Source organism: Simochromis diagramma, unplaced genomic scaffold (genome assembly GCF_900408965.1).
Source record: "Simochromis diagramma unplaced genomic scaffold, fSimDia1.1 OVJJ01000822.1, whole genome shotgun sequence".
Classification (NCBI taxonomy): domain Eukaryota; kingdom Metazoa; phylum Chordata; class Actinopteri; order Cichliformes; family Cichlidae; genus Simochromis; species Simochromis diagramma.
The window spans coordinates 576,938-596,701 of record NW_024387520.1 but is presented as its reverse complement, the minus strand read 5'-3'; the positions used below and the strand labels follow the sequence as shown (position 1 = coordinate 596,701).

At 42.5% G+C, this 19,764-nt stretch overlaps 1 protein-coding gene across 2 annotated transcripts in view; it reads left to right on the top strand.

Moving 5' to 3' along the window:
- The first annotated feature begins 646 nt into the window (after nt 1–646).
- osbp2b (oxysterol binding protein 2b) overlaps nt 647–19,764 on the top strand; it is a 50,130-nt gene continuing 31,012 nt past the window's right edge. The window contains exons 1-2 of one of the 2 annotated variants that reach the window (XM_040019248.1): nt 647–1,210; nt 7,113–7,321. In XM_040019248.1, the coding sequence (XP_039875182.1) occupies nt 1,053–1,210; nt 7,113–7,321 (367 nt within the window). In that variant the 5' untranslated portion in view covers nt 647–1,052. The remainder of the gene's footprint in view (nt 1,211–7,112; nt 7,322–19,764) is intronic. The other variant, XM_040019249.1, reaches the window with a different exon arrangement.

Below are 19,764 nucleotides of genomic sequence, written 5' to 3'. Positions count from 1 at the left end.
TCCAGGAAACAGAGGCCACAGCTTTACAAGCCTTTCCCCTTTATTCCATTCGGACTCTGGGGACAAACATTTGTATAACATTGTGAAAGCGTAGGCTTATGCTTGTTGTACTGGTGATGGTGGGTGGAAAAAATGATTATTTGGTTCTATCTGTGGCCCTGTTTATTGTGCATATATATCACGATCCCATTTAGGTGACAGCATAATACAAACTAAAAGAATAAAATGACACAGGTTGCCCTGGGCAGTCCGGGGATTTAAGATTAAGTAATAACACAGCAAACCCCCAAAGAGCAGGCAGTAGCTCTGGGGCATGGCTTTCTTAGTCATGCGGTTTATTTGTTACTTCAAATGCAGATTGCCCTACACTCAATGTGCTTTTTCACAAGTAAAAGGGTGCCAAAAGTGTCTCAGCCTGATGTGCACCGGTACCACTGATTTATTAGGACCTGGATTAGGATTAACAACACTGATGATTAACTTGGTTTGTTTGCCCTACTCAATCTGACAGCATCAGATCTGAATTCAGGAGCCAAAACCGCATGTCAAATGTTTAGGAATGTTTAGATAACAACGTCACGTGGTGCGGGGCTGAATTATAGACTTGAATTGATAGAGTGGACACTCCCCCTCAGTGCAACCCCCTCAATGAGTGGCCGGGGTAGCGGCCGCTCTCTCCCTAAAATTGGTGCCACAAACTGTTTATCGCTGTCGTAATGTAAGTAATTTAGTTTGATGGCAGCCTTGTCAGGTTACGCTGAGACCATGTAAGGGCTCTCCCTTCTATCCAGCCCAGCTCTGTGCTCTGAATCCTCTGCAGTCTGCATCAGCAAAGTGTCTTGGCATCACTTCTCGTCCTTCCTCCGGTGTCCATTCCGGCGTCATGTGAAGGGGGTTTACGGTGGTTTATCTCGCCCTACACCGGACCCTCTTCCGTCGATCTCATTCGTCAGTGCCGAGGTCCTCGCCCTGGTGGACCATCTGGGGGTAGTGTCCCCGTCTCCGCTGCTCCCGGTTTATCCAGCACTCTGTGGCGTGCGGCGGAGCCGAGGATGAGCGAGCAAGGGAAGGGCTCGGCATCCGCCTCTGCCGCGGCCCCGGCACCTGGGTCGGATACTTACAAAGGCTGGCTTTTTAAATGGACCAACTATCTGAAAGGCTACCAGCGGCGGTGGTTTGTCCTCAGCAATGGCCTGCTGTCATATTACAGGTAAATATCGCACGCATGGCGTGTATGTTTCCTCCTCCCTCCCCCTGGAAAATGTAAACGCCACTTGTGCTCACATTTCTGTGTCGGCGCATCACTACAGCTGGCTGCCTCAGCTGTTTAGCAGCAGGCTAAAGCTAGCTGCCGGAGCTGTGACGGAGGAGAAAGTCAGGATTTTCTTTAAAAGACAGCTGGGCGCGGAGAGGCAGTGACACAGACGGGGACATATAGGGCAGCTAGTCCTTTAAATAAGTGGGAAATCATGTCACGGCAGGCACAGACGTTAGCCAGCACACCAAGCTAGCACGATAGCCTCCTGTCATCAGCTGTCAGGCGGCTGCAGATCCAGCTGTCCGCCCGGGGAGACCGACACGACAGGGTGCCCGGCCGCTTTTAACACACATTTAATAACCCTTCGCCCTGAATACTTCTTTTTATGTGACTTTCACCGTCTCAAATACCTTCGCCACATGACCACCACGTTACTTTTCAGAGTGCATTCATTCATTGCATCACGGTCACGTTACTGAGCCCAGCCACTTAGTATGATCGCCGTAACGGGATACTGTGCGAGAGAAGGTCGCTATCGTTTATCCGTCTGTCCTCGCTCCTATCGCACAGCCAGGTAGCTGCGAGCTAGTGTTAGCTGTAGTAGCACCTGTGGATCAGGTGCTTTCTCCGCGGGAGTCATGTTTCCGCAGGTGCAGGTGTTCAAGCTCATACATGAGCTCTCTGAATGGATCGTAAAGCACGCCAGCTCCTAGGCTTATTTCAGTTAGTAACGTGGATTTATACTATAGCACTTCAATTTAAAGCCAGTCAGAATCAACAAATCTCCTTGGCAACAGCAATGAGAATTACAGACTTGCTTCAGTTAAGTTTATGTTATTTTATATAAAGCCAAATCAAAAGAACAGTCGCCTCAAATCACTTTATATCATAAGCTAAAGACCCTACAATAATAGAGAGAAACGCCCCAATCATATGACCTTTTATGAGCAAACACTTGGTGACAGCGAGAAGGAAAAACCTCCTTTTGGCAGGAAGGAACATCAGGCAGAACCAGACTCTGGAACAAAGCTGTACCTGCTTTGTGTGACATAATCTTCACAGCTTTCCCCCTAAACCTCTTTGATATACTGACAAAGATGGTGGGACAGAGGCAGAAAGCCAGATCTTGAGCTGCTGTTTAGTCATGCAAAATTAGTTGATTTTCACTTTCACTGCTTGGCTGTTGCATGTTTAACCTGTTTGTTTGCTATTGCTGCTGCTTTTGTCAACACTGTAACACCCTGCATTATTTGATGTACACAGACGGTTTCAGCAGTTTGTAGGTCATACTGAGGCCTGTCATGTTACCAAAGCATTTATATCAGTGGGATCTTTTGGTCATAGTGTTTTCCAGCAACAGATGTTCGCCCTGTCTCTGACCCAGTTTCCCTAATTAAAGAGTGAAGGTGCACCTAATGGCATTAACCTTCCTCTGCTCACCGTGCTGCGAGTCAAAGCCTTGACTGTGAAGTTTAAATGCTTTCACAGTTTAGATGGCTCTAGCATGATGTGTTAATGCACTCTGTAATTGCTTGCAGCCATAAAATAATGCAAATCATAAGTTGATCCCTCTGGGTTAATGTCTTTTTCAAATGTCATCTTTAATTGGGAGGTTAGAGTGCTTGTTTAAAGGGTCCCCTGCGAACCGTCTGTGTACATCAAATAACGCGGCGAATGCTCATCAGTACGATTTTGTCTCCCCGGGCTGTGAAGCAAACTTCTGACTCACGATGTTTTCCTGCAGCTCCAAAACTAAAAATGCAGATTGAATAGGGAGCTTTCTCTACTCTGTGTGCTGGCAGAAACACGATTAAATCTCTTTTCAGACCATTTCATGCCACACTTTCTGAAACAGACTCTTTGTCTTTTAGTGCCAGTGGGGTTATTTGACGGAGGTGTGGTAGATGCGGCCCCACACCTGCCCGTGCTTGTGGTGAAAGGAAAGATGCCTGTTGCCTCTACCCTCTATTAATAGTCCATTATGTTGTAAGGTGACTGCTGTCCCCGGAGTAAAGGTAGCCCGTCGACATCTGAGCACAGAGGCAGCGAAGCGAACGAGCTGTCCCCTCCACTGCTGTCTTCCTGGCAGACCACACTGTGCGTGTCTGACTTCAGGCTTTGTGTTGCGCCTTCTCTGGCTGACTGTCTGCGCTTCTTTTGTGAGTGAAGTAAAGGGGAAACAGTCAGTCAAATGTGACAACGTGTTAGGTTAAAGTGTCTTCTGACTGTTTTTTTTGTCTTTAGGTTGAAGCATCAGAAGAAAGACGATGTCACTTTGCATCAGCGTGTTATCTGATTTAATGGAAATACAATTCACAACACATTAAACCGTGTCACACACTTTAAAGCAAAGACAACTTTCATCAAACCTCATGTAGCCTGTCCTGCATTTAATCATTTTTGCTTTGTTTATTAATTCGCAGGGTCCCCCCGCCCCCTTTAAAAAGGGTACTTTGTATTTGTGATAAATCAGTACTGACAGACGTGGCAATTAAGACTAGTCAATACCCCCAAAGGTTTCCTTTCATTCAGGCCTGCTGTTGATAAAGCAGCGGGTTGGTTCTTTGAACTGGTGCTGCGACACAACTGCTGGGTTATAAGAAACGGTTCGTGGGCTGACTGACGCACTCAGTACTTGCTCCTGGTAAATTACAATGAGTTTTATAGAGATTCAACAGGGCGGTAGTTATTGATTGGTTAAGGCTGTGACACTGCAGCTCTGTCTGGCTTTTATTTCAGCCTCAGAAATATCAGGAGATATTTCCCTTCTTTTCTCAATGAACTTCTTTAACAAAAAAAAGATGCATAATTGACTATTCCTCACAGTTTTAATACTCTCACCTCTTATAGTATATCCAGCTTGGTGTGTTAGGGAAGATTACAGGGTATTAAAGCTTTGAGTGCTATTGGAGCTGCTGTATCAGTAAATCCAGCCTTGCTCTTCATACTAGACCAGGCCTTCCATGTTTCCTTCTCAGCTGCGGGAGAGTAACTAGATAGTATCAATTTAAATGCTCGGTGGGGGGGGGCGGCACCTCTTGCGTCCCTTTGGAAAGTCAGGTTTTGGCGTTACAGCTCACACCTCTCTGCTCCTGGGAGCAGGGAGGCGGGGAGGGAGAGGGATCGGGGAAACTGGCCAACCTTCGGCCCAGCTGGAGGGTAAAGCCTGGCCTGAATCCTGTTTACTATTCCAACACATCAGCAGAGTGGCTGGAACAAGAGATGTTGCTGCGCTGATCTAATCTTGTTAATGGGCTTGTTTTCTGGTATTTGCACCAGGCTAAAGAGTGTACATCTCTTAGTGTGTGTGTTTGTTTGTGTGTTTGTGTGTTTATGTCAAGCTGAGGGCAGCACAGCGATGTTGAAGAGATCAGGGGCTCTGGCCACATTTTCATTATCTCATTGTTTTGGTTTTTCAGCAGGTCATGTCACACCATCCGTGCTGCAGTGTCATTGCTTTTGGTTTCCTTATCTTTCTTTTCTTTCATTAGCATGACATAGTCGCCGGCTTCCTCCCTGTCTTGTGATGGGCCCGCAGCCAGAATAACAAACTTGTGTACTGTGCGTTCTCATGCTCAGGGTACTCCCTTGCCTTCTTCTGTGTGCCTCTTCATGCTTACGGCCGTCTGTTCTGTGTTCTTCACTGGTTGTTGTTTTGTCATTACATGCTCCAGATCGGTGGATTTGTGTTTTATGAGGATTTGTGCGCAGGGGACCGACAGGTAAAGCACTGCATTTCTCTCCTGGCTGAGCGCAACATGCAGGACCCCTCGCTTACCCGCAGCAGCAGCAGCCCACATTCACCTTCCCCCTATCCCCTCTACTAGTGCCTTAATGCCTCCGTGGTTCTTTTCGCTCTTTCCCAGCTTCTTTTTTAGTTTCCTTGACTGTATGATTTCATGGCCTTTGCATGGCCTCACCTCCCCATAGGGCAGAAGCGATCAGTGTGGCTTCTCATCTTACTCATCAGCAGCACATTCCCTTTGTTGACCCACTTAAATCCGGCACTCTGCAGCTGAGCTTGGCTGAAATCTGGGCTGTTCAGGATCGCCGGCTGCCCCTCCGCGCTGCTTCGCATGGCCACAGTGCGGTGTTGTCTGCGCAACTGATGTGCACAGAGTGCCAGAGGAAGGGTACACTGAACCGCTTGTTCTGGACTGGCATTATAACAAGACTTGACTTCAGCCTGGAGAAGCTGTATAGGGGAAGCCACTGCCTGGCAGAACTTTTAAATACACTTCAAACTCTCACTCAACAAGGCGGCAACCACCTTGTTAGTGTCAGCTGAGGCCGGATCTGTTGGGGAGCTTAGTGCTGCTGAGAGGCAGCTGCTTGTGGCAGGGAGAGCTCACTGAGGATGGATGAAAGGATGTTAGGACCCACAGACAAATTCACATGATTGCACGGGTGCGTCAAAGGGGCCGTTTCCAAGGGTATGAGCAGGCAGACATGTGACACGGAGGGCTGAGCATCTCTTTGTTTCATTTGACACAACCTCTGCACTTCACAAGAGCGAGTGGAGCATATGATTTTGCTGATTAGTTGCTGCTCCCCGGTTGAGGCTGTTAATCGGCAAAATCAGCAGTCTGTGGTCAGCTGAAAACCTGCTTCAAAAGGCCACGAGGGTCCATCCATGCCCTGCAGTTCAGTTCACTTAACTGTGACAAAATGTCAGGCAGACAGTTTTCAAATGCAGAATGTTAAGTGCATAGTTTTTGTAGAGCTTTTTCTTTTCAGTTATTAAAAAAACTAGTTGTATTTAAACAAACCTCATTGAAATGGATTTTCCTTTTAATTCAGTTCAATTTGATTTTATTTATATAGCACCAAATCACAACAACAGTCATCTGAAGACACTTTATATTGTAAGGTAAAGACCCCAGAGAAAACGCCAACAATCAGATGACCCCCTTATTAGCAAACACTTGGCAACAGTGGGAAGGAAAAACTCCCTTTAACAGGAAGAAACCTCTGGCAGAACCAGACTCAGGGAGGGGCAGACATCTGCTGTGGTCAGCTGGGGGGTCTTCTGTATTTGCCTATTACATATTTTCATTCAGCCACACTAAAGGAAAATATCAAAACATGTAAAGGATGTATGTTTTTCAGCATAAAACTACTGAAATAACTAATGATTGCATAGATTTCTATTAAGTACATTTTTGGTTTTTTTTTTTTTTTTTTTTTGCTTTACGTATATGCAGAGCAATTGCGTTGATGTGCCCCTCTCACCCGCAAAGGCCCATTTTGAGCTAGAAACAGCCCTGCAGTACACTTTTGTCAAAGATTTACACAATACATATAGTCATCAACTCATACAACCCACTGTTCCCTTTACCCTTTGTTCTAATCTCTTGTCCTGCTGCTTTGGCTCTGTCTCCCTACTATCGCTCTGTCATTTTTACCTCCTCTCACACTCTGTTCTCTCTTTGTTCACACTGTTCTTCATTGTTTGCCTGTGTTCGCTCAGACAAAGGCCTTGTTATGCGCAACAGTTGGACTTACAGGCTACCCAGATACCCACAATTCAACACACTCGCAGCAGGGGCAGTCAGGTCACGCTGAGTGAATCAGGAGCTCCATTTGTATGCAGGTGTAATTTCATGTATGAGGTTGTGTTTGTTGAGTGAAATAATGTGAACAGTCCTGAAAACTGACTGACACGATCACCGTGGATACCTCCCTGCTTGTTCTTAGTGGCCACATGCCTCTTCCACTCTCCTACTTGCACCCCTGCTGTAATGGATATGAACATGAATTTACAGTGTTAGGATTGAATGATGTGATTGTAAGACAGGGGAAAAATAAAACAAAACAAGTTTTCAGCTTTTTCTACTTGGCGTTTTGTTTGCAGGACACAGGCAGAGATGGCCCACACGTGCCGAGGAACTATAAACCTTGCGACTGCACACATCGACACAGAGGACGCCTGCAATATTGTGCTGAGCAGCGGCGGCCGCACTTACCATCTGAAGGCCAGCACAGAAGTGGAGCGGCAGAGATGGGTCACGGCACTGGAGTTGGCCAAAGCTAAAGCCATCCGCATGATGAACGATCAGTCTGGTAAGGACAGATGTAGTAACCGGCTGCCTAAAAAAACAGAGCTCTGCAACACATAAATTGTGGGCAAGGTGGCTGTGAGCTGGTGGTGCAAGGTGTTACTGGTCAGAATCTGATAAATAACAAGCTGGACCGAGTCAGTTTGAGCAAAAAGAAAAGTGTTCCTTTGTCTTGTTTATCTCAGGTGATTTCACTATTGGTTAAGCAGAGTTCTGCACAGTTTTTAGGCCAGTCTAGAAATTTGGATATATCTGTTTTTGTTCCTGGTCCCCGGTGTCCAGTGCTATTTGATATTCATCACAGCTGTCCTGCTTCTTTAATGTCATTCACATTCCGTTATGAGCCAGGAGAGGGCAGCGCTGTCTGCTCACTCAACAAACTGGAGTATGCTAATAAGACTGTGAGAACCGAGCTTCCATTCAACCTCCTGTCAGCAGAACACTCTCCTTTCCAAGGGGACTTATTCTTGTGTGGTTGTATTAAAGGTTTCTGGTCAAAGGCTGTGGGAAAAGTCGAGGAGAGCCGTTTTTCTTCACGTTTCACCCTGGCATCGTCCCAGAGCCTCTCTGCCTGGATGTTTTGTTTTGCAGACAGGGCCTAGAGAGACTGAGACAGGCTATATATTGCTCTGGCCTCCATTTGAAAGTCAGATCACTAAATATAGACTTGGGCAGGAGGGGGATGTGAGAGCTTTTCAGCTCATCACTTCCAGTAAGCAGGACAGGAATGCTTGTATATTTGTATTTTGAAAAGGTTAGGCTATTGAACAGCTTGGCTGTGTGTGTTTGCGTGCGCGTGCATTTTTGGTGGCCAGTTCCATTATGCTGATGTCCAGCTAAAGCTTTTGTGCCACTGCAGTTTGATGTCCTTTATTTTCTTCACAGAACATGACCTTCTTTGTGTATTTAACCAGTTTTGCTCAGCTTGGTTTCCCTGGTGTCTCATTGGTAGTTCATAATCCAGAGCGGGTGACATAGACACAAAGCAGTTTCCATTTAATGGGGATTTTTGAAAAAATACTATGCAGGAAAGGTTTGTAAGACACAATGTGATTTTTATTTTTTTTATATATGAAGTTGAGACAAGCTTCGATAGGTGTGACACATTTACAATTGCAGTGTAAAGGCTGTTTTAAAGAGATATTTGTAAAACACTAGCAACGTTTTTATTTATAGGGGAATATGAAAAGTATTATTAAAAACATCCATGTAACCCTGAAGCATTTTACTACATATTTTACTCTAATGTAATTATACAAATAGTAGATTTTCTAATATAAAATGGAGGCAATCAAAATGACAGTGATGGCACATGGACTGGTTCTCACAAGGTCAAGATCCAGCAAGATCCTGAACCCCAAACTGCCCCCATGCATCCATCAGTGTGTGAGAGATGAAGCACTCACTGTATGATTATGTGCATAAATGCCATGAGTGGCTTACAGTGTTGTAAAATGTTTTGAGTAGTCTAAGACTAAGAAAGTGCCATATATTGCCAGTCCATTTTATATACACACGCACAAAATCAAAGAGGCACACACTGCGACTTTTTAATCCATAGTGTGTCCCAAACTCCTAAAATGCTGCATCCTACAGCTCCCATAGTGCAACACAGCATTCTTTTTTTGTGCCTCTTCAGCAAAGTCCTTTTAAATTCAAGCAGCCAAACAGCTCTGGTCATTTATTTGGCCAGTTATTTTTGAATTAACTTTAATTTCAACGCACATTAGGACACAAAAACTGCATATAGTCCACTTAAAAAGTTTGCTGACTTTGCCCCAAAGAAGTTTTTAAAAACGTTTGTTTCCTTCTGTAAAAACATTTTAACCACCATACACTTTAACAACACGTCTTGTTTTCACAGGCAGGCTTTAAAAGTCTCAGGTCCAAGCTGACATCACCACAAAGATCCCGTTAGCGGTTATATTTTAAGTCAAGGTCCATAGAAGGTGTTTAAATAGGCTGTGTAATAATTCAGAATGTATGCTCCTTTTAAAACATGAAGTCACAGAAAAAAGCACCTGTGTGCGCTGCAGTAGTCACTCAGGGTATGCTGTTGCTTTCATAGCACATGATGGAGAGTGAAACTGTCAGTCTGAGCCTGAAATGGTTCATATAAAATCGTAGAGCCTGAAATCTCTATTTGCTGCATAAATGCTGTTATTACCTGCCAAACATTAGACTTTGTAACTCGATGATGCAGTGAGTTTGTTTAAATTTAATTATCTGTCAACTTCTTCTGAGTGTATTCATGTCGTCTTAACTTGCTGCATGTCAGTCAGGAAAAAGTGTCAACATTATATTTGTGGTGAGTTTTGTTTCCAGCGTAATGCAGAGCATATTGTTCTTTATCCATGAGCAAACATGGATCAGTGACCAGGCGCCTGCATTTACTAACTCGCTCTTCCCTCTCTGTCTCTGCCATCGATTTCCTCGGGGGAGCCACGAGCACAACATGACTTGCGTGTCAATACGGAGCAGAACTGACAAAGTGAAATCCTTGACGTTGCCTACTGTTACTTTGCTTAGACATGCAGTGCAGTGTAATTTTTAGGCCCTTATTCTTTAGGTCTTCTGTATAATTTACTGGATTTCAAGTCTCTCTCTGTCAGCCGGCGATGAGATTGATCTAGTGTAGACCTGACCTGATCTTTCAGTCAGTTGCCTTAATGAATGCTGGTGTCACTTCTGCTGCTTTTCCATTTGGCTGACTTTTCTCGTGTGCGTATTGTCTTAATTTAGGCTGAGATTGGCTTTCTAACTGAGACTACTTGCTGAAATCTAAGGCATATGAGCTCAGCAGGTGGCAGTGTTTCCCCTCACTTCACTGTGACCTCTCTCCTGGGTTGCTCTGCCTTGTCTTCACGGCTTGTGAAAGTGGGATCACTGCCTGACACTGCCGAGCCTGTAAATTTAGCACAAGCTATTTTTTTTTTCTTGATAAATTTTAGTGGATAGTAAAATGGTGTACTGGAAGTTTAAAAAGAAGAGGAATTCACTCTTGTAGTAGTCATCTACTCGGGTGTTTCTCTGAGTGAACTCAGACAGATGCAGATCAGGTTGGCATCGGTATCAGACACCAATCCATCAGGCGTGCAAGCAGATGTGAGTCTGGAGTTTTCAAAAAGCAGTGCATTGATCTGCACTGGGTGTCTAATCTACAAGCAGTACAACTTATTGACTCTGGTGACACATAAACTGGAAGTGGATCAGTTATTTTTCTTTCTGTCCCCTGTTGCATTATCTTTAGTTGCAAAGAGAGAGCTCTGTCCAAGGTCCTGAAGCCTTCAGCATATTTTAAAAGGTGAAGAGAGCACTGATCAAGTATTGCCTTTTAAACATGCTTCTCTCAATTATTTATTTTTATCAAGATCACCTCTCCCTGCTCCTCACCTCTTGGTGTGAACTGACTACATTTGTTTTTTTGTTTGTTTGTTTTTTAACCCTCTTATATTCTCACCATCCCTCGCGCTTTCTGATTTTTCCCGCCCCGCCCCCTCTCCCTCTCTCCCTCTCTCCGTCTTTCCCGGCTCTCTCACTGAGCCGGTTGTGCTGCTTTGCATCCAGGGTTTAGGTCGGAATGGAATAACCATCATCATCTTTCTTCACCTCTCCCCTCTCCACCTGCTCTCTGTTGCTTAAATAATTGCGATTGTCCTGCCAAGTAGTGGGCGATGGTACAAGCAGCATAAGGTCTCCCTCCTGTAAGTAATGGCTTTTCTTCCATTTGTGTTGTCCTCAGGAATCTGTGTGTGTGTGCACACTCAGACTTGGATATCTGGTTAGGATGGTTTAGATCTTGTTGTGGGAAATGATTAATATATAATATATAGAAATTGAATAGAAAGCTGTGCATCATTTGACGTTTAGGGTAAATGAACCTTTTAGGGCAGGGAAGAAGACTGATTAGAGGACAGTCATAATGTGTGCAACATCAGCCTACATGGCAGTAAATCTGGACTAGTAATGAGTCTTTGCATCAATAACTTGATGATTTTGTCTAGTATATGGTTTTTATTATTATTTTTTTATTAGGAAAAGTGTTTTTCTTTCTTTCCTTTTTTTTTTTAGCTCCTATGGAAAACATTCACATTTGCTGTTATCACCATAGAGCCAAAAACTACACCTTGACATATTTGGTGAACTACAAACAAGCAGTTCTTACTTGATTTATAAAAAAAAAAAAAAAAAAAAAAAAAAAACCACACAAAAACAACAAAACAATTTCCCAATTATGCTGCAGCTGCTTCATCTGCAATGAGCTTTAGCCATGAAATGCTACTTTCTGAGCCTGTGAAGGATGTTATGAAATGACAGATGGTGTGCCTATTATCTTCATCAATTAAGTTCTCCTGTGGCTGTGCACTGAATTGCTTCCCCTTGTTTGCCTTGGATGTAGACGGGTGTGCCGGCTGAGGTTGATTTGCAAGATCAGCTCAGTCCCCAAAGACGAGGGAGATGGAGACAGAGAGATCAGAGCTACTTTCAGGCGTGTGACATAACAAACACAACTGAAACCAGGCTTCACAGCGAGCCTAAAAGCTGTGGTTGTCCAAACAGTCAACCAGGCAGAAATGATACGAGTCTGATAGTCTTTTTCTTTTCTCCTCTGTGTTTTCTGCCATATTTAACTTCCTGTTTCCTTTTCTGTCTGTAATCATTTGTAACGGTAACAGTATGAAATCAAATCTTTTACTGCCTCACGGTGGATTTAACCTTTCTGCACTCTGGCTTCCTACATAATGCCGGCCATGCTGACACATTGATTTTGGAGTTAGACGCCACCTGTCTTTTCTCCCACTGATGTGACATTCTCTTTAAGCCCCCACTTTGTGATGTGTTTTTTTTTTTTTTTTTTTTTTTTTTTTTTTTTTCTCACTGTAAACAACCTAAACTGATCGAATCCATTGTCATGCTTTGACTTAAAAATGCATGGCATTGTCTCTTCTTCCTTCCCATCTTCCTCTGCCACTGTATTTTGAAACAGTTTGCGGTAAACAGTCTCCTTTTTAGGATAATCATGCTGAACGAACTCTGAATCACCCTGCCTGTAGGTGACTGCTGTCTGGAAAGAACAGAGATGGCAATTTACTCTTCTCTTAGTCTGCAGTAAAGATAACTTTTACTGGGCAAACACGTTGCTTTGGGTCCTGACGCTAAATCAGCACGCTTGGTGTTTGAAATTGCTGCTGTTAAACTGAAGCAACCTAAGTCTTGTAAGTGTTAATTTGACACATCTGTATACCTTGTTTGTAACAAGTGGTTACTTGAGTTAATGTTGCCTTCCAAGCATTTTTGCCCAGAGAACTTCCGCTCACTGGTTTCTATTTTTTTTTTTTCTATCATTCTCTGTCATGTGGGAAAGTCGCAGGAAATCAGCACTTTATGAAATCCTTAGACCAACCCATCTGGCACCAATAACCACCTCTTCTTCCCTGACATTTATTTATTTCTATATTTTAGAAGCTCTTGAATAAAGCCATCGCCATCTTTGACGTGGGTGTAGTTGTAGTTTTCATCTATTGTGAGTTAGCCGCAGAGGCTTTGTTCACCTGTTTACACTCGACTGTAATGGTTTTACTCACTGGAAGGAATCTGTTTGCAAAATTTAGTCCTGGATATAGCTGGATTTTTTGTTTACAAATGTCATTCTTTGATAAATATGTCATTTATTTTATTTATTTATTAATATTGCATTGCATTCAGTCTCTGCCAGCTCATTAGGTTTGAAGTGCCTTTTGATCCTTACATAAATGTGTTGGATCAAGCCAACATTAGCTCTATTATTCTTGTCCTTATAAAAACATCTTTACTGAATAATGCACGTACGTTAATCATGACTACATGCAGTCAGTGAGCTGTGGAGCTTTGTTAAATAGGATCTACTCTTTATTGCTGGTATTATTGTCCTCGTCTGGCTTGCAGACTCAGTTGTGTGCTGCGTGTGGTTTAGCATGTACGCTGACCTTCTATATGCAGCATGAAACCTGGATTGGTCATTAAGCTTGCACTGTGTCCCAGTCTCTCACACATTTTCTCTCACTCACTTTTTTCACTTGCTTTTTCACTTTTTTCACTTTTTTAGTTTTTTTTGGGGGGGTGGATTTCAGTCCCATGACACATTATTTTTACTATTAAACTGAAGCTGATATATCCAAAACTAATACCTAATCATTCCAGTTGATAGAGTTGTGCTGTCAACCATCAGTTTAATCTGACCCAGTAATAAAAACCTTGTTCTTTGTGGCCACTTACAGACTACAGCTGAGCAGGGGTGACATAAAGCAGAACGGTAAATAATTTTTTTTTTTTAAGTCTTTGATTTCTTTATTTATTGATTTGGAGTTTCATTTTCAAACTTCAATCCTAAACCTAAATGATTATCATTTTTATGAATGTGAAGGTAAGCGATCTGAATGGAAAGACATCTCTGCACTCGACATGAACTCCCATTACAGCAAGCGCTATAATGAGTTATGTATTGCAGCAACATGTTGTAGCACCACAGGACACCATGACAACAACATAGACCTTCAGCAATTTGCAGTCACGAAACAAAAAGAGGAATTTTAGCACAAGTGTATTATTCACTGCACACACGCTGACTCAGTGTTTTGACAGCTTGCGACCTCTGATTTCTCTTCTTTTATTTTTTTCTGTTCTACTGGGAAATAAAGGTATCTGTTTAAAGAGATGTCAGGTCATTCAATGTGATAATAAGTCACTCAAGCTCTGAAATCAACCATTCAAAGAATCTTTTGATTGCTGAAATGTTGCCGGTTTAGAAAGAGTCCTGACCTTAAGCTGATTAAAGTGTACACACAAGACAACCCACGGATAACGCTGAACTGAAACTTTGCTTCTAATGAGCTGTGGTTTCAAAAACCTGACCTGTCAGTAGCCCTGGTCAATAGCCGTTTGACTGAGCGCTATGCTTATTAAGATGGTTCATTATTTATTCTCCGTGTCTGTGCTGGAGGAAGATCCTGGGCAGGAGTATAAAAAATATTTACATATAGATTAAATCAAACACTTAAGTCTAAAATAAGATCCCAAATCTACAGAGTATTTCAGACTTTACACACAGAGACTATCGTGTGTGTGATAGACACACTGAGATAATTACGTAGCCTCTGACAGGTTAGTCCTCTTTGGATAAGATTATCTCTTCAAAATTTTGAATGCATTTCAAGACACGTGTCAAGATATTCTTGAAATAAACCGTGCCTAAAAGTTTAAAGGCACACCATAGATGTACTTGCAGTGTCAACACTAGCATCTGCCATGCAGAGATCATACCTGGAGTTTATTGTCAGTGGGGCTGGATGATTCATTGCCCCAGCGTACCGAGAATCTGCTTTAATTTCACTCTTCTGCGTGGGCCATTCATAGCGTCTGTTTGCAACCGTTAAATCGTTAAAGTGACGTTTGGCCGTCTTACTATAAGGCAGTGCAGGCTGAGACAGGAAGCAATTAGTCTTAACTCTTACATTTGTGGTTAATTAAAGATCTTCCACCTCCTTCGGATGAGTGCATTATCATCGCTACAGGAGCCTCGGTGCATTAAGAGGCCTGCTTTTGGCTTATATTTCACTAAAGTCAAATTTTGTATTTCCGGTTCTTAAATGTAAGTGGTCTTGTTTCCCCGGTGATGGCGAGGAGGTACAGTATATCGCACAATGTGGTCCTTTATGTGGCTCAATAACATTTATGTGGCTTCTAGTGCTTCAATTAATCTCATATTCAGCATGAGACTTTTAAAATGCCATCTTACATTTTTCCCACGTTGAAACGACTCTCGCTCTTGAAATGTTTTACTGGTTTTAATGAGCTCTGCGCGTCCAGGCCGTGGAGGCTGTGTGTGTGTGTTTGGGTTACTGCTTCCTAATGCAGCAATTAGACTAATGAGACTGTTACTTATGCTCTTTAAACACCATTGTTCGCTTTAGTTTGTCTCTCAGATGCTTTGCCCTTCATCTGTGTGTCCTCCAGGAGAAAATTAAACTTTCTCAAAAGAAGATCATTTGATATTTGCACAGAATTTCTGAATGTAAAAAATCTGTTAATAATTGTAATATTTAGCAGCTATTAGTTCGATTCAGGTGCCTATATTAAAATATGTATTTATTATCGTGGATAAATTGGATCTTAGATTGATTTATATCAAGGGTGATGTCAGAAAGCTTAATACTAAGGAAAAAATGCGTTTATGAAGCTGATGCATATCACTCCAAGCCAGCAGAGGGTTCTGCTCTTTTTGCATGGCTAAACTGAACTGCAGCGAAGTAAAGAAATGATGAAGGTCAAGTGTGAAATTAATTGTAGTTTCGTGCTTCATTCCCCCCCTGAACATGCCCCAAGACACTTAGATGACATTTTTTATTTACAGTCCAACAGTCTTTCCTCGTCAGCACTTCTCTCACCTCACTTACAGCCTCTCTCCTGTTCACTGTTTGTGCTGTTACCAGATATTTCTGCAGAACATCTGCAACAAAGGTTTTACAGTAGGGACTAGTAGTGGTTTTAATCAAAGGAATAACTTAGCATAGGTCCATTTCAGGGCCTATTCTATAGAAACAATGCACATTTTTCCAATACTAGCCTGGAAAAGTAAACTCTTTGTGAGTCATTAATAACAGTTTGGGCTGTAAAAGATTTTGAACTTGTGGACTGGAGTTTCAGCTGATCGTAAAACTGCATAAAATATGATATAAATACTTTATTTGGGAGTGGTTTTATGCAAATAATCTTTGAAACAATTACAGGATACATTCATTATGTATGTATCAAAATGATAAATTTGGACCCAAGTGCACGGCTTTAATGGGATTATTGATACAACATCTGAAGTTTCACTGAGGTCTCGCCACAACAGAGGGCTCTGAATATTTGATTGGGACAGCTTTTTTTGTGTTTCCTGACCCAACCCTCTCAGAGTTTTATTGGGATCATTTGCCTGTTAGGTAAATATGTTAACCACTACAGTCTGGAGCCGTTGTTAATAGAATGGCTTGATAATTAAACTGGAATTAAATTTAAAAAGACAAGCAGTACTGAGAACAAGTAGGCATGCAAAAAGAGCACTGGGTACGTGTATGTCACTGGTAAAGAGGCTCTTAATCCTGAGTTTTCCTTATTGAATCTTTACCTGTATAGTTTGGTGTTAAAAATGTCTGTTGTTTTGGAAGTCAGATGGTGTTGGGGTGTAATTTCCCTTTTGTTCTAAATGACTATTATTATTATTGCTAAATTATATTATAAAGCTATCTGAATAAAGAAACGTTTGAAAACTGTTTGATTCTATTGTCCAGTGAGCCGCAGTCTAGGATCAACAATGTCATGATGTAATTATGGTAAAAGTAAATTGATGAATGCAGAAGCAGGATGTCGAAACTGCTTCATGTAGGTGACTTTGATGTACAGCACACTGTGACGCTCACGCTGGCAGTAATATTGCAACCTTCACCTTATTTTGAAAAGTCATGGATGAGGACAGTTATAGTAGCCGAAATCATCCTACAGCATGAATTCCTCTGTGTTGTATAGTGACACTGATAGGAGGTTAGATTTTAGAGTAACTTCATAGTCAGCTGCAAGATGAGCACTTTAATGATTCTGATAAAGGATTATGACATTAACACTGGAGGGATGCATCAATCAGTAGAAGTGGAAATGGACATTTTATTGGGATTGTTGCTTTTGACCTTTATGCCCTTGAGTGGTTTCCACAACTATGACACGTCCTTGTGTCTGATCATATGCTTTTTATTTACAAACCCAACACTGTGTTTTGCAATCTCTGCCATTAAGATTTGTGAATAATTGTTGCCTTCTGTCATCAAGCTGCCAAAGCATCAGGCAGGCAGTAACAGAGAGGAAACGGTGTATATTGGGCTCAGTTGTGTAGATGACTGCTGGCTGCCGAGTCCTATCTCCTCTCTGCTTCACTCACTCCCTCTCTCCCTCCCTCCATCTTCAGTCTGCACTGCACAGAGAGAAGCATGTGGAGGGGAATTGTAAATGTGCCGAGCTATGGGAAAGTGTGTATGCAGAGTGCACGAGTGTTTCTGAGAGACAGGGACAAGGTATAAGAAAGAGGAATTACAAGCGGGGTGCCCGCTTCGCTCCTGGCATTATTGTAATTGTGTGCTGCATGTGCGTGAGTATGCATGTAACTGTGTGCACGCTGCAATGCTGAACAGGAAAAGTTGCTGCTTCAGCCCACCCTTCTCTGGGATTATGTAGCATCCGAGGGCAACACTGCGTCTCGGGAAGCGTGGCGTGGGATCGGGCCCGCAGAGTGGGATGAAGGGCCGGCGCTGCTGGGAGCCGGGGACCATCCGCTCCTTCTGCAACTCAGGCTGCCTGAGTTCACTCAACCAGGGTCAGTACAGTTTTGGCTAAAGCTACAGCACGGCAACATAGAGCCGTCACACTCCTCGCGGTCCAACAGCAAAAGCTTCCTCATTCCGCCATCTGCTCGTCATCTTATGTTTGAAAGATAGCTGTCATTCCTCCATCCATCTCTCCCTCTCTCTGTGTCTCCTATCTGCTGTCTCGGCTCCCTACGTTCCCGCAGCCTACTTTAACAATGCAGCACCTCATGCTGTAGAAAGAGCGGTGTGTCATCTTTCTTGCCCTCTTAGCTGCATGCAGTCCTTTCTTCTCTTACCCTTCTTTCTCCTGTGCTGCTCTTACTCACATTCATTTCCTCTCTCTTCTTTGCGCCTGCTCCACCTTACATTTGCATATGGATGAGACAGAGCATGCCAGGCCTGCGTATTGGCAGTGTGTGTCTGTGTACACATATTATATGTGTAGAGTTCACTGCACCATCACAAACTGTAAACTGGGAGGTCCTGTGTATCCCAGGGTCCTAGAACCTGTTATTTACATATTGTAGTAGGATGGTGGATAATAAGTCTCTGTTATGTCTACAGATCAGTATAACTTTGTTTCCCCCATTTAACACTTATAGGAAATTATAGCTATAATATACTGGTAACAGATTTCTTGCAGAACAAATGCATGTGTAAATGACTACATGGTTATCTTTGGAGCAACAATGCTAAATGTCTCAGCCATCGCATCTCCCCTCAGTATAAAATGTGTCTATCCATTTTATACTGTCTCTTCCAGGTCTCTCACTTCATCTATTGCTTTCCTGCCCACGGCAGAGTTGGACAGTGTGGAGTTGAACAGCTGTGCTCTTAAGCCCTGGGCTCCCAGTCCCCGCGCTTTGTCTGTTTGTTCACTCAAATGAGGTTGGCATAAGTAGTGTTGCTCCTGGTGTTTTATGATCTAATACAGTGCAGTCCTTTTCATACTAGACTTCCACACACTTTCTGTAATGTGAATGCAAGTGATGAAACTGCGTAAAGAACAAGAGTCTGGATCAATGCATCACAAATATCTGGTCCAAAAGCAATAAATTGGATTCCTTCAAGGACAAACTAATAGTGCTAACAGTACTGAAAAGTGTTTAATGGAATAAATCAAAACCCTACATCAGAAACTAAATAAATTTTAAAATACAAATATAAAAATGCTTGTTGCATTGTACTTTAAATATATGGGTGTGTACTATTAGTGTCATATCTTGCAAAGCCTCAGAAGAGACAGTGTTCACTGATATTTTGAAATTTGAAACGGGGATATTAAAGAAATGAAGGTTGATGTAATGTAATGTCTGGGATTGTCTGTTTTGATGTAATATTTAATTAAATGTAGTTACTAATATACACCCACTTTTTTTTTTTTTTTTTTTTTTTTTTTTTTTAAATTTAAATGTGAAATTACCTCTGAGATGACAAAGTGTTGGACACTACAAAACAATGTACTGTACTTCAGTAAACTTATTTGACCCATGTTGACAGAAAGAGAAACCATAAAGCTGAAACTGTCCTGAAATCTGAGCATCACAGAGACTCTGATATTTATTCATTTGTATTGCAAAGACATGTTCATCCCTCCTTTTTTTTCTAGATGCACTTCTTAATTATGCCAGTGAGCTTACCAGCACATGCACTCATGACTCTTTATTAGGTACATGTTGCTGGTACCAGGTTGGATTCCTTTTTGCCTTCAGAACTGTTTTAATTCTTCAGGGTACAGATTCAATACAGTGCTGGAAACATTCCTCTGAGATTTTGATCCATATTAACATGATCGCATTGCACAGTTGCTGCAGATTTGTTGGCTGACCATCCATGATGTGAACCTGCTGTTCCACTACATCCCAAAGGTGCTCTTTTGGATTGGTATCCAGTAACTATGGAGACCCTTTGAGCCCAATGGACTCATCTTTATGTTGAAGAACCCAGTTTGAGATTATTCGTGACACTGTGCTTGAAGCGGCCATTAGAAGATAGGATAGGTACACTGTGGTCAAGTGATGGACATGGTCAACAAGAATACTCAGACAGTGGGGTTTAAATGATGCTCAGT